At 42.5% G+C, this 15,696-nt stretch overlaps 1 protein-coding gene across 3 annotated transcripts in view; it reads right to left on the bottom strand.

Moving 5' to 3' along the window:
* Positions 1-15,696, bottom strand: part of LOC140739784 (transducin-like enhancer protein 4) — a 184,786-nt gene that overhangs the window by 47,777 nt on the left and 121,313 nt on the right. For all 3 annotated transcript variants that reach the window (XM_073068300.1, XM_073068301.1, XM_073068302.1), the window contains one exon: positions 7,982-8,086. In XM_073068300.1, the coding sequence (XP_072924401.1) occupies positions 7,982-8,086 (105 nt within the window). The remainder of the gene's footprint in view (positions 1-7,981; positions 8,087-15,696) is intronic.

Genomic DNA, 15,696 nt, shown 5'->3' with positions numbered 1-15,696 from the left:
CTGAGATATTACTATATTACTAAATTTAGGGCAGATTTATTTAATAAAATGGAGCTGTGGGAGAGTTGGGAAACTCACAACATACAACCTGATCCGCCAAAGCAGTCTCTATATGTCCCAGTGCCCTGAATGCATGGTAGAAGTCAGCCGTTTGCACACTCCCTTAAAGTTCAGATTTATTAATCACATGTACATTGAAACATACAGTGAAATACAAATGAACAGAGAGGCTGTTTGTCATCTGTCAACATCAAATTAGATATCACCTTAATGGCAGTGCACAGACCACAAGACATTGGTGCTGAATCAGGCCATTCATTGAACTGAGTCTGCTCCGCCATTCCATCATGGTTGATTTATTATTCCTCTTAACCCCCTTCTCCTCCCCGTAACCTTCAACACTCTTAATACAAGAGCCTGTCAACTCCTACTTTAAATATACCCTACGTCTTGGCCTCCATGGCTGTCTGTGGCAATGAATTCCACCAGATTCACCACCTTCTGGCTAAAGAAACTCCACCTCATCTGTTCTAAAACATAAAAGGAGATACTTAATTTACAAATATAGTAATTCCAAATTATCCTATCTATACCTCCCTAATTTCTTCTCCTGTGAGCTCTCTCGCTGCTTCACAAACAACAGCTCAGCTGTTGGCATACACAAGTAGCCATTTTTCATACAGATGCCAGTACAGTAAATATCAGCTGGAACACCTGCTCATGTATATACACAAAGACTTGAGTCATCAGGACCGAGCAACACTACCTGGCTTTGAGGTCACCCTGACACAGACTAATGCTCCTTCTTCACCAAGCCAACTGGCTTTATTCCTAGCTACAGAAAAGCACCATGTCAGTCTTCCTTACCTCAAGAATCAGCGATTTATGGACTCAAGCATAAAATACAATTGTGCCCCAGAGTAACACACACACAAAATGCTGGAGGAACTCAGCAGGTCAGGCAGCATCTATGGAGATGAATAAGTAGTCAATGTTTTCTGCAAAGACCCTTCATGAAAACCCCGATATGATGAATGTTTATTCATTTTCATAGCTGCTGCCTGACCTGCTGATTCCCTCCAGCACTTTGTGTATGTGTTGCCCTGGATTTTCAGCATCTACAGAGTCTCGTGTTAAATGTGCCCTAGAACAATGGCTGGCTAGCTTGCAGATCAAGCAGTAATCCAAAGCTCCATCTGCCCTCCCTCTGGATGTCGAAGATCCCACAGCAATATTCCGAGAAAGAGAGGAGTCAACCCTGGCATCCTCAGCAATACTGCACTGCTCCTTTGTTCTTTGTATAAACAAAGATCAGGAGGGTTTGTGGGAATTTGCTGCACTGAAATAGTCATTTTACTTCAAGACAACCCAAACCATGAAAGGTGAATTGTGAATTGAAGTGTCATTAACCTAGAAAAGATACAATAAATATCTACAAGGATGTTACTGGAGAATTTATAAGGAGAAGCTGGATAGACTGACTTTTTCCCCTAGTGCGCAGGAGGTTGAGGGATGACCTGAGAGATTTATTTTTTTTTAAATTCTGAGGAATAGATAAGCCACTGTCTTATAATTGAAATGCTTGAGCAACACACAAAAAACGCTGGAGGAATTCAGCAATCAGGCAGCATCTATGGAGTAGAATGAACAGTGAACGTTTCTGACCAAGACCTGTCTGCAATAAAAGAAAAAGTGTTCTTATGGCTACTTGATCTCTGAATCCTTCTTTTCACTAGAGTTCACTCACAAGATGGCAGCGCAGAACTATTTATATAAAGGCAGCCAAGCACAAGTGTTTGTATTCATGAGCAATACAATCAAACTGCTGCCAATAAATAGATTACACATTAAATTCCTTACTCCAACCTCAGCTGGTTCATCAAGAGCCCTTTTCCAACCTGCCTGTAAAAATAGTTAAGTAATGAGATCATCTTTCTACTGGACAGCTGAAGGAACATGAATCAGAAAACACTCTGTTCCTGCTAGAGCAGACTCACATTAGACTTATTTAAAGATTCACAGCCAATAGAGAAACCCAACTCTCAAGACCACAGTGCCATGACACTGCTCAGTAAACCCCCTGACACAGAGCTCGCCAATGCTACAGGATACAGACTCCCACCCACAATTTCAGACCTGAGCACTCTCCAGCAAGAAATTATTAATCATCAGAACACAACCAGAAACAAATCTGCGAGATTCCTCTGTGTTGCTTTTATTTGCTTGAACTCTTTGGGGAGAGAGGCGCTTCACTTGGTAATAGATCACAGGCAGTCCACGTACTAGTCCCTTTCCATGTGGTAAGACCATAAGACAAAGGAGCAGAAGTCAGCCATTCGGCCCATCGAGTCTGCTCCGCCATTTCATCATGAGCTGATCCAATCTCTCCTTTAGTCCCATTCCCCCTGCCTTTTCACCATAACCTTTGATGCCCTGACTACTCAGATACTTATCAATCTCTGCCTTAAATACACCCAATGACTTGGCCTCCACCGCCGCCCGTGGCAACAAATTCCATAGATTCACCACCCTCAGGCTAAAAATTTTTTTTCACATCTCTGTTCTGAATGGGCGCCCTGCAATCCTCAAGTCATGCCCTCTCGTACTAGACTCCCCCACCATGGGAAACAACTTTGCCACATCCATTCTGTCCATGCCTTTCAACATTCAAAATGTTTCTATGAGGTCCCCCCTCACTCTTCTAAACGCCAAGGGGTACAGTCCAAGAGAAGGTAGAGAGAAGGTGCCAGATGATCCAACTGTCACCGCTTGTATTTCCTGATGACATCAGCCGCCATTCAGCCCACCAAGCTATGGAAACATTTCCATCAGTTTTACCTGTATCTCTGTAACAGAGACAGAGTTGGAGGTCACACTGAAAGAAACATCCCTTTGGTCCATCTAATTCTCAATGACCAAGCTTTCCATCTAAGCTAGTCACACTGGGCTACATTTGGCCCATAACTTTCTAAACCTTACCAGTCCATGTACCTGTACAAATGTCTGAAACCAATTCGGAAAATGTGTAGCTTGGGTAGTTAATGGCTGGGTTGAGTAGTTCTCCAATCTTGGCAACGTACTCGCAAATGTTTCAGCGCTATACGAGGTGACATCATCAGCACGCTGTTAATTGTGGTGTGTCCTCTGAATGCCTGGCCTTTATATATTTATCAATCAGCTGACTGCTCGTCATTACAGAAACTCAATTTTGATGCAGGGAGGAAGTCTCATCATTGATTGGTTGTGTGGCGAACTCCATGCGTTGCGGTCTGGAATTTTGCCCACATCAGCTCATAAATGCAAGAGAATCCCTAGAAGCATGATTTTCTGCAAACATTTCGGTAAACAGGCATGTAAACCTCGATCCTATTTAAGTAAATTGCCAAGCTCGGAGAACTCAACTCAACCATGTATAACTGCCTCTTAGAAGTTGCTATTGTACCTGCCTTAACCACTTGCTCTGACAGCTCATTCCACACAGATACCTCCCTTGCCTCTCAAGATCCTATTAAACCTCTCCACTCTCACCTTAAACCTGTGATGCCAGCTACCAAGCTCGTGTTCTCGGCTCTCAGTATCTTTTTTTTATTTGCACCATCTGTCTTCTTTTGCACATTGGTTGATGGTCCATGTATGTGCTGAGATTTCATGCCTCCTGTATCTTGGTAGCATGTAGTTGTAATTATTCTAGTATAACAATTAGGGGGATGGAATGTAAGATCCATGAAACTGTTCTCTATCTGCATTGTATTATGTGCTGAGCATTTATTATGGTAACTAGCCACGAGTGGTAAAAGCGGAGGGAATAAATTACGTCTTCATGCTTTGCTCTAGGCAGATTGTAGGTAGCTATGGACTGGCGGAGGTCATATCTTTTGCTGCTCACTCAATAATGCTCAATATTGCTTAGCTTACATTAGGGTATGCTAAGTTTTAGCACAACCCCATGCACAAAAGCATGCAGACACGGTCAAGAGGTTCAGCTCTTGTTCAGCTCAAACATCAGAATAGGGAAGAAATGTGATCTAAGGCTCTTTGACTGTGGAATAATAGTTGGTGCCAGATAGGGTGATTTGAATATCTCAGAAACAATGTTCCCTCTAAGGTGTACGCACCTATACATCTTTTGCTACTAGCACACAAAAGAATTTAACCTGAGCACAATAAGTTGTCACCTTCTACCTTGTCAGCATGTTAAGCATATTTCACAACTGTACACAATCACATTTCCTTTTCCAGTTTCTGATGTGGAAGGTGTTGACAATATGGAGCTGGCGATGATTTAGCTGTAGATTTTAGAACTGGCTTATCTACTTTGTTTTTATTGAAGGAATTATTGATTCACTGTCGAAGTCCAAAGAGCGTGAAGCACAAAAGAACTGTTAGTTCATTTAAAACAGAATGGTTTAATGAAACAGTAGAAACTGCTACACAGAAAGCTCATGAGGTCAGGAACATGCAGCTATGAGAAATCTTTATGTACAATACAGAAACTGGTGTTACCTGTGTGTATTGTTGCGATGCAAAAATTGCCTGAGAATTTGCAAGGGGGAGAAAGTGGAGTAATATTTGCAAACTTGACTTTTTAAAGCATCATTTAGCAAACAAATCGCATATGGACAGCGTGCAAAAGCTCCCAATGTGAAATTCTTTCATTACCCATGACAAGCCTCCTACCTATGTTTTGTGAGAGTGCAGATGACCGAGAGCGAAAACGTTCAAACCGGAGGAGATCAAAGTTCTTTTTGACAATTGATTTTATTTCTTTTAAACAATGAACAACAAACTGGGCTTGGTAGTTTATTAGGGGTGGTGAATTTGTGGAATTTGTTGCCACATGCAGCTGTGGATGCCAGGTCATTGGGTGTATTTAAGGCAGAGATTGATAGGTTCTTGATTGGACGTGGCATCAAAGGTTACAGGGAGAAGGCCGGGATCTGGGGTTGAGGAGGAGGAAAAAAAGGATCAGCCATGATTAAATGGCAGAGAAGACTTGATGGGCCAAGATGGCTTAATTCTGCTCCTATGTTTCATGGTCTTATGTTCCTTAAAATATCTTTAGGTTTACTTCCACTTAAAAAATTCAGTGCGCACAGGTTGTCATCACCAGGAAAAAATTGCACTGCAGAAGATTTTTGCGCACACTGGTCATTACAAATTAGAGGGAACGTTGCTCAGATGTTCTGGGATTTTCACGCACAACAGTCTCCAGAGTTTTCAGAGAATGGTACGAAAAACAAAAGAAAATCTCGTGAGTGGCAGTCCTATGGGTGGAAATGCCTTGTTAATGAAAGAGGTCAGAGAATAATGGTCAGACTGGTTTAAGTTTAAGGTAACAGTACCTCTAATAATGACTCACTACAACAGTGGTGTGCAAGAGGAGCACCTGGGAACAAAATGTCAAACCTTGAAATGGATGGGCTACAGCAACAGAAGACTATGAACATATACTCAGTGGCCGCTTTATTAGGTGTAGCTGGATGTTGGGGGGTGGGGTGTGTGGAAGCTTCAACAACGAAACCTCATCGAGGACAACTCCAGCCAATGTAAAAGTCTGGATGGTAAAGATGATCCACATGGGCTACACAAGGCTGTTCTTAAACACTCCCGGAGAAGAAATCCGAGTGGCCTACAAACCCATTAGTGGAACAGAAATTAAACAGCACCAGTCAGTAAGTTTTAATCCCATGCTTTGCTTGCCAAGATCTGGCATTACTTTCGAGAAAGCACAGCAGTGCCTCTACTTCCCCAGGAGCCTGCAGAGATTCAGCGTGTCATCAAAAACCTTGGCAAACTTCTAGAGATGTGTAGTGGGAAGTGTGCTGACTGGCTGCATTATGAGCTGATACGGGTACACCAAAGCCGTTCAGCGGAAAATCTGACAAAAGGCAGTGGATTTGGCCCAGTACATCACGAGTAAAGCCCTCCTAACTATTGAGCATATTTAGATGAAACCTTTTCGGAGAAAAGCAGCATTCACCACCCAGGCCATACTCTTTTCTCACTGCTACTATCAGGTAGAAGGTACAAGAGCCTCAGGACTTGCACCACCAAGTTCAAGAACAGTTACTACCCCTCAAACATCAGGCTCTGGAACAAAGGGGGATAACTATACTCTTTTTATCTTGTTATTTCATGCTCGTCATTTATTGCTATTTATTTATTATCTGCATTTGTGCAGTTCGTTTACAGTTACTGTTCTATAGATTTGCTAAGTATGCCCGCAGAGAAAGCAATCTCAGAGTTGTACGTAGTGACATGGATGTACTCTGATAATAAATTTTACTTTGACTTTGAAGATGGTGTAGCTGGCAGCTAATACCATCACTAACATCCAATGCAGGGAATCATGATTCAATTTATCCCCATGATTCCAGACACCATTGCACGCAATAGCAAAACTCAATTGGGTGGTTACTTTGCATTTTAGAGACTTGGCATCTTTGAATTTGGCAGAATTACTTTACATCTGGCCCAGCCCTTAATCTTCCAACTCTCTGTACAACTACACCACGCACATTGCCCGAGAGTGTAATCACCCGACCACAACACACCCAAGCCCAGAGACTACCGATCTCCGGTCAAAATTTTGACCAAGAGTCACAATTAAACTTCCTTTTAAAAAAAAGTTTCACTGCGGCAAAACAAAGATAATTGAAATCGAAAATGCTTCTGTTTGGCTGCAATGGGGAGACTGATGTGAGGTGGGGTGAGCAGGGTTTTAAACTCTGCACACGACACGCCCAGAGGCTAGTGTATCACAGGAAACAGCACTGAACAGTCTTCTAAACTGGAACAAAAAGGAATCTAACAAAAGGAAACCACTAAGATTGGCAGAGTGAATTGATTATTCTGAGTCAGTCAAAGGACAACAGGAAAAAATTAAGTTTATGGGTTTCCTGATAACGCAGATAAACTTATTTTCAGTTATCAGACCACAGTCACATTTCTGTTTCTAATCAGTTCCACAAATAACAAGTGTGCGGCAATAGTGTCGTGAGATTTACTTATCAATATACGCTGATGACAATTTATCACCTTATTAAACTTGACAAATATTGCAGCAACATTTTTATTATATACTGGCAGAGCTGCTCAACCGCAATGAATAACCAAGATCCATTTTACAGTGCTGGAATGCAATGGAATTGGACCTCTGCATGTTTTAGTATCTCAATGAATCAAACTCCAATCTCCCAGCACCCACATGAGTGCAGGAAAATACATTCCCAAGTAATAGCACAAGCAAATATTAGTGATGGGGGATAGGTACTGAAGAATGAAGTGAAAAGCGAGTCACTCATTTGTACTTGCTGGTTGGGTTTGGGGCGTATGCAGTGGGGGGGGAGGGGGGGAGGTGAGGGGGAAGTGCCAGAGAAGAGGCAGGTAAAGGGGGAGGAAGCAAGTGGGCACCAGCGGGAAGAGCGAAAGGATAGACTGAGAGACGGTGGAGGGGGGGGGGCAGACCCAGAGACTGGGGGCAGACGGTGAGACGGGCGGGCAGATGGAGAGACGGGCAGGGCAGACGGAGAGACAAGGGGGCAGACAGAGGGATGGGAGGCAGAGAGGCAGGGGGCAGACGGAGAGACGAGGGGGCAGACAGAGAGACGGTGGGCAGAGGGGGTGGCTGAGAGACAGCAAGTGAGCAGGGAGAAAAAAACAAGAGAAAGGGTCACATAAAAATCTGAACGCTCCCATTATAGGGCAGAGGATTTCACGGCAGTGGGGCACATAATGACAGCACAGGACAACCATGATGGAAGGCAAAAATCCTCTAGTCTATGCAGTCTGCCTTATAATACAAAATGTTAAACATCAGAATTTATATACACCCCATTCCCCTGGAAACTATGATAACCGCTTGGAAATTAAAACATAGAGAGAAAAAAATCAAGCCAATTTTATCAGAGGGTAAATAACAAATTCACAGTGACATACTGAAAAGAAACAGGGTTGGAAAATTCCCAAATAATGCACCTACGTAGTCATTCACTGAATCCCGCTCCTCGGTCTTCTTTTTCTTGAGGTGGATCGGATATTCCGAGGAATTTCTTGGCTTGTCTCCGTTGGACGAGTGCACAGAACTCTGTAAAAGATGACCCAGGTGAACCTTTGGGGGATAGACTATACAAGATGTACAGAGAGAAAGGGAACTGAGAATAAAACATAAATCCCAGTATGATTCATGCACTCATCTGACTTAGAGAATCCTTTTCCACAGATAGCAATCAAAGCTACACCCAGTTTACTGCAGTCTTGCAGTTGACAACCTGCTAAGGTTTTTAAGGGGATGGAGATGAATACATTGAAAAATCCCCTTCCCTTTCTTTCTCAATATTTAGCTATTTAAAATTCAGAGTGATCATCATCATCATTATGTGTCGAGTCTAGGACATGAGCAATTATGGTCTCATGACTATGATTGTTGTTGGCAAAATTTTCTACATAAGTGGTTTTTCTGGGCAGTGTTTTTACAAGTTAGGTGACCCCGGCCATTATCAATACTCTTCAGAGATAGCCTGCCTGGTGTCAGTGGTCGCATAACCAGGCTTTGTGATATGCATCAACTGCTTATGCGCCCATCCGCCACCTGCTCCCTTGGGCTCACGTGACCCTGACCCTGCTACACCATGTTCAAGGAAGACCTGCAGAGGGAAAGAGCACTCCTTTGGTGGAAACTTATCTCCACCTTGCCATCCAAATCAAACTGATAGATTGTTCAATTAATGCCCTCCTCCTACTCACTTCCCTTAGAAACTTTCTCACTTTTATCTGGTTTTCCTTGGGAAGCTATAAATAAATCTGCCGCACCACCACTTTTGATAGCATGTTCCACAGCATCACTGAAGAACTTGACCCTCGCTGGTCTAGTTTATCATTATCTCTGCAACCTTCCATATTCCAGCAGTGACTGTTTTCAAATTAAACATCAGGAGGTAGATTTTCAGCTCATCAACATTTATGAGAAAAAAAATAGTAAATACCAGTTCTAACTATTATGTTATTTAACTGGAGAAGGCATCACAAGAGACTAATAATTGTTCTCACCAATATCTTTGCCCATATGTCCATGAACTGAACTCGTTTTACATCATGGAAACCAGCCTCCCCTCCATGGATTCTCTCTACACTTTTCCCTGCTTCAGTAAAGCAGCCAGCATAATCAAAGACCCCACCAACATTGAAAATTCTTACTTCTGCCCCCATCCAACTGGGAGCTTGAAAGCATATAGCACCAGGCTCAAAGACAGCTTCTATCCCATTGTTATAATCCTATTGAACACTACCCTAGTACAAGATGAACATTTTTGACTTCACAATCGGAAAACATGAGATTTTACAGATGCTGGAAATCCAGAGTGGCGCATAGTAAGTGTTGGAGGAACTCAGCAGGTCAGGCAGCATCTATGGTGAGGAACAAACAGTCAACATTTTAGACCGAGACCCTTGTCCCGATGAAGGGACTCGGCCCGAAACATCAACGGTTTACTTCTCTTGGTCGATGCTGCCTGACCTGTTGAGTTCCTTCGGCATTTTGCATGAGTTACTCTGACTTCACATTCTGTTATTGTTTCCCTTGTACTACTTTAATGCACTGAGTTATTTATTTAGATACAGCGAAATAGGCCCTTCTGGCCCGCACCACCCAGCAACCCCCAATTTAACCCTCGCCAAATCACAGGAGATTTTACAATGACCCATTAACCTTTCAACCAATATGTCTTTGGACTGTGGGATGAAACCGGAGCACCTGGAGGAAACTCGTCCTGTCACAGGGAGAACATACAAACCCCTTACAGGCAGCAGTGGGAATTGAACCCGGGTCGCCTGTACTGTAAATCACCGTGCTAACCACTACTCTGCTGTGCTACCCCATTGATGCGATGCAACGATCTGTAAGAACGACATGCAAAACCAGTTTTTCTCTGTACTTTGGTACAGGTAACAGCAATCAATCAATTATCCAATTTGATAAGAAATAATGGGAGCGGCGAAGAAAGTGGAAAACATCCTGCACATTTATGAATGGTGCTGTTGGAATTCCATTGTTCACCAGAGAGGCAAATAAGCAGTAACATAGCATTGCCACGGACCAGAGGCGTCAAAGTTCAAGTGCTGCTGTGCCTATGAGCTTTAATGCCAAGCTAAGCTTGCATGTTTGGCATTAAGACCATATATATAGATATGTAGAGAGAGATATATATATATATAAAATAGTAAAAACACTCAATAGATCAGGCCGCATCTGTGAAAGTGCTATCACAGGTCAAAAGTCCTTCTGACAAAATTTGCTTTACGAGGTCATGTGATGCCTTGCTTCCCAATCAACTCAGAATAAAGTAGGGAACACCTCACACCATATGGTTGCAAAGCCCCAGGAGAAGGGATTTCACAGGAAGTGTTTCATATCAGATCATTATGTCCTGAGGTACAGATAAGTATTCAACATTACAGCATTTGTACTTTGGACACCATTTATTGATAATATAGAGGTAGAATATCAAGGGAGGGGTACAGTCACTGTTCACAATTGGCAGCTCATTGCTTAAAACCACTAAACCAGCATAAAGTACCAACCACTGGCAACTAAATTCCCCATTTAAACTGATTGAGGTTTGGATTTGACCCCAAACACAAAAAATAACATATTTAAACATGCAAATTTCTCAAGTTTTGAATGCCGAGTTGATGCCAAATGGGTTTCAAAGCTATCTGAACATTTGGTTGTGATTAAATGCCGCGGACAATTTCACTTCACGTCTACAGAATAAGGCCAAAAGTAACCCACCAAACCCCCACCTAAAAAGAAGGAAGCTATTAATAAAGACATAGGAGACGCAACATAATTTCATCTTGATGCATGGCTTCCAACTGAGGTTGGGTATAAAGGAGCCGTTAAGTATGCTTGGCTAATTGGTTAGCTACCATTTGCTTATCCAAAAAGCCTTGAGAGCCTTTGGCTAAAGCTGAGTTCATTAGTAGGCAGAGGGATACTAATGTGCTGAAAGCATTATGCATAGAGTAGATTATTTACTTATTTAGAGATCTAGCAAGGACAATGCCCTTCTGGCCCAATGGGATACACTGCCTAGCAACCCACATATTTAACACTAGCCTAATCACAGGATAATTTACAATGACCAATTAACCTGCTGCCTTCTTTGGACTGTGGGAGGAGACCAAAGCACTCAGAGGAAACCCTCGCACTTCACAGGGAGAATGTACAAACTCCTTACAAATGGCGTCAGAACTGAACTTCGAACTCCGGAACGTCCCGAGCTGTAACAGTGTCGTGCTAACCACTGTGCTACCGTGGTGCCCTAAAATTTGCCAGTGGCAACCTCACAAGGTTCCTCACCGTCTGACAGAAGGACAAGAAGGAATACACCCCTGTGAATCATAGGCAAGCATGATCAATGGTCATGTGATATTGCTTCTCCCCCCCTCAACATAGAACTAATGGTGAGTTACATAGAGTCACTATATAGTACCTTGAGATGCGTCAAATGGCTGTTGTGACGTGTCTAGTGGGTAGTGCTTGTTGCTTTCGCTTTCAGCTTCCACTGCTGTCTAGCAATCTCGCAAAGAGAGCTGAATGCACAGGTCTCCCACTGCCAGTACAAGTCAAGTCAAGTCACGCTTTATTGTAATTTCAACCACAACTGCTGGTACAGTACATAGTAAAAATGGGATAACGTTTTTTCAGGACCATGGTGTTACATGACACAGTACAAAAACTAGACTATGTGAAAAACAACACAGAAAAAAACTACACTAGACTACAGACCTACTCAGGACTGCATAAAGTGCACAAAACCGTGCAGCCATTACAATAAATAATAAACAGGACAATAGGGCAAGGTGTCAGTCCAGGCTTCGGGTATTGAGGAGTCTGATAGCTTGGGGAAGAAACTGTTACATAGTCTGGTTGTGAGAGCCCGAATGCTTGGGTGCCTTTTCCCAGACGGCAGGAGGGAGAAGAGTTTGTATGAGGGGTGCATGGGGTCCTTCATAATGCTGTTTGCTTTGCGGATGCAGCGTGTAGTGTAAATGTCCATAATGATGGGAAGAGAGACCCCGATGATCTTCTCAGCTGACCTCACTATCCACTGCAGGGTCTTGCGATCCGAGATGGTGCAATTTCCAAACCAGGCAGTGATGCAGCTGCTCAGGATACTCTCAATACAACCCCTGTAGAATGTGATGAGGATGGGGGGTACATTGCCCCTCAAACAGTAAGTCTCTCCTATTGCCTCCTCGCTGGCAACACCAGTAAGGTGTTTTGGACTCGGGCTGACCTACAGAGGACAGGGAGGAGGTCTGGCCCCTGCCCACATAGCACGCAGGCCTATCGGCTTGTGGGTACGATCTGGGTACGCGATCGTGAACCCGATCCTCAGCTATGGGTTAAGTAGTCAGGCATCCCAGGATCTCCATACTTTCTGCCCAGACGAGCCCTGGAGAGGTCACTCCAGTGCTGAACACCCATTGCCCTTCGAGACAGAGAGGTGCCATCAGAACCTTGAGATTCATTTTCTTGCAGGCATTAACAAAATAAATACAATAGAAATAATGAAAAAATACACACAAAGACTGACAATGTGCAAAAGATTCAAGACTGTTTAATGTCAAGTGCAAAGGAGAACAAAATAATTGTTACTGTAGATCTGAACCAACATATAAAAACACACAATAATAAAAAATGCAAAAAAATATAGATATACAAGATAGTTTATATACAGTACACTGTTTGATTGCATGCCATGTATCTGTACATAAGGTGACTGATAGGAAATGATAAAGTAGCTGTGGTGAGGTGGGTTAATGGGTGAAGGTGTTGATCAGCCTTGCTACTTGGAGAAAGTATCCGGGAAAAGATGACAAATTGTGCAAATATTTTTTTTAAAAACTGGTTTAGTTAGTACCTGGTAATTAAAACCTGATTATATTATAAAGCGGCTACCATTAAAAAACAATTTCTGCGCCACCTCTCCCCCATCAAAAAGAAGTGCGTATTTATCTCCATGAGTTTTATCTCCGATTCACTGGAGACTTTCAGTTCCATTGCAGACCCCATACACGCACTCACCAAGACCACCACTGCAGGATTCCTTTGATCAAGTGAAGCAGATCAAGCATCCTTAGAACTAAAGTGACACTTCACCACTGCCCCAGTCTGCAACATCCTAACCCATCCTGTGCCTTCATCGTCGAGGTAGGTGCATCGGATGTTGGCACTGGTGCTCACAGGGACTGGGGTGTAGAAAATGGTGTCCCAGTCCTAATGAAGGGTCTCAGCCCGAAATGTTGACCCTTTATGCCTCTCCGTAGATGCTGCCTGACCTGCTGAGTTCCTCCAGCATTTTGTGTGTGTGTTACTCCAGCGGGCTGATGCATTATTGAGCTGCACGTGGTCGCAACTCTAGTGTTCTTAACAAGGAAAAAGACAGGATGTTCTTAGCAGAAGCAACATCACTCCGCCTCTTGGTGTTAACACGGAAAAGTGTAGGTTGCTGCCACTGACTGTGAGTTCCAGATTCAGGAACAAGCCAGCCATTCTTTTATTGCTGTAGTGAGTGTACGTTGCTCTGTTCCCTGTCAGCTGTGTGGGTGCGTGGCCGCGTAGCAACTGAAATGCTCCCGCACACACAGCCTTTGTGCCGCACAGCTGGGATTTCCTTTTACATAATGTAAATATAATTTTGAAATTATGTTAATATAATTTTGAAAAAATGCAAATATAATATTGAAATCTATGTTAATAGAATTGTGAAATACCCTGTAATTAACTATGTGTTCATGAATATGATCCACAAATAATAAACATACCACAACCATTACTTTGAAACATTAGAGCTTCAGTGTATTTACATTGTTAATGTTTCAAGTTACAACACTGTTACAACTTGTAACAATAAACAGAGAATGGAAGTCAGTAGTTCATTAGTAACCGCCAGCGAGAGAAATTGTTTACAAAATGTCAAAAGGTTTTCTTTGTTGCACCGTATTTCATTATGGCCTTCAATTAATAAATAGAATCAAAAGTATGTGACTTTTCCATTTTCATTCCAAATATTCATGGAATACATATTACATGAAACATTTAAAGTGCTGCGCAGTTTTCCCTGATCAGAGTAATAGCTGGTCTGCACAGCTGTGAAAAAAAAATTAGAGGGAATGCTGGTGTGTTGGTCAAACTGGTAATATTTGTTTTAAACACACCTGCTGACATTTACAAGATTTTTGTTCCCTTTGCAAAAGCACGCACAGCCGTCAAGCCAAGCATTTGTTCATGGTGGCATAATAAATGGTTATATCCCAGCAGCGCGGACAAAATAAGCCAGCACGTGGACTTCTGAAAAACGACAGATCCCAATTCCAGCCAAAATGTTCTGGATTCACTCCAGACTATCTGCCATTAAGCACCGAACTCTGCAAATCTAGAATAGTCAGTCGAGAGGAAGTCATCACCCTGACACAGTGGTGTCAAGAAAACAACCTCTCCCCCAATGTTGCAAAACCAAAGGAGCTGGTTGTGGACTACAGGAGGAATGGAGACAGGCTAACCCCTATTGACATCAATGGCTCTGGGGTTGAGAGGGTGAACAGTTTTAAGTCCCTCGGCATAAACATCACCGAGGATCTCACGTGGTCTGTACATACCGGCTGTGTGGTGAAAAAGGCACAACAGCGCCTCTTTCACCTCAGATGGTTGAAGAAATTTGGTATGGCCTCCCCCAAATTCTAAGAACTTTCTATAGGGGCACAACTGAGAGCATCTTGAATGGTTGCATCACTGCCTGGTATGGGAACTGTACTTCTCTCAATCACAGGACTCTGCAGAGAGTGGTGTGTACAGACTAGTGCATCTGTAGATGCGAACTTCCTACTATTCAGGACATTTACAAAGACAGGTGTGTAAAATGGGCACGAAGGATCATTGGGGACCCGAGTCACAGCAACCACAAACTGTTCCAGCTGCTACCATTCGGGAACCGGTGCCACAGCATAAAAGCCAGGACCAACAGGCTTCAGGACAGCTCCTTCCACCAGGCCATCAGACTGATTAATTCATGCCGACACAACTGTATTTCTATTATATTGACTATCCTGTTGTACATAATATTATAAATTACTATAATTGCACATTACACATTTGAACAGAAATGTAACGTAAAGATTTTTGCTCCTCATGTATTAGAAGGATGTAAGTAATAAAGTCAATTCAATTCAATTCAAGACATTTATGCAGGACTTACGACAGGCAGAATCAATACCAGACTCACAGAAGTGAAAACCTTGCAAACCAACAGGAGCTTTGAAGATCCAAATCTCAAAGTAAATTTATTCTCAAATTACTATATGTCACCATACACTACCCTGGGATTCATTTTCTTGCAGGCATTCACAGTACAATGACGAAATACAACAGAAACAATAAAAAAACTACACACAACGGAGACCGAGAAATAATCAATGTGCAAAAGACGACAATCTCTGCAATTACTAAATAAATAAATAGATAGATAAAGCTGAGAACGTGTGTTATAGAGTCCTTGAAAGTGAGTTGATAGTTTGTGGAATCATTTCACAGTGTTGATTCAAGATTCAAACTGCATTCATTATTAAAGTATGTATAAATTAAACCTTGAGATTTAATTGCTTACAGGCTGGTGCAAAGAACCCAATCAAAAA

The sequence above is a fragment of the Hemitrygon akajei genome, chromosome 16 (genome assembly GCF_048418815.1).
Source record: "Hemitrygon akajei chromosome 16, sHemAka1.3, whole genome shotgun sequence".
NCBI lineage: Eukaryota > Metazoa > Chordata > Chondrichthyes > Myliobatiformes > Dasyatidae > Hemitrygon > Hemitrygon akajei.
This window is presented reverse-complemented; position numbering and strand designations above follow the sequence as displayed.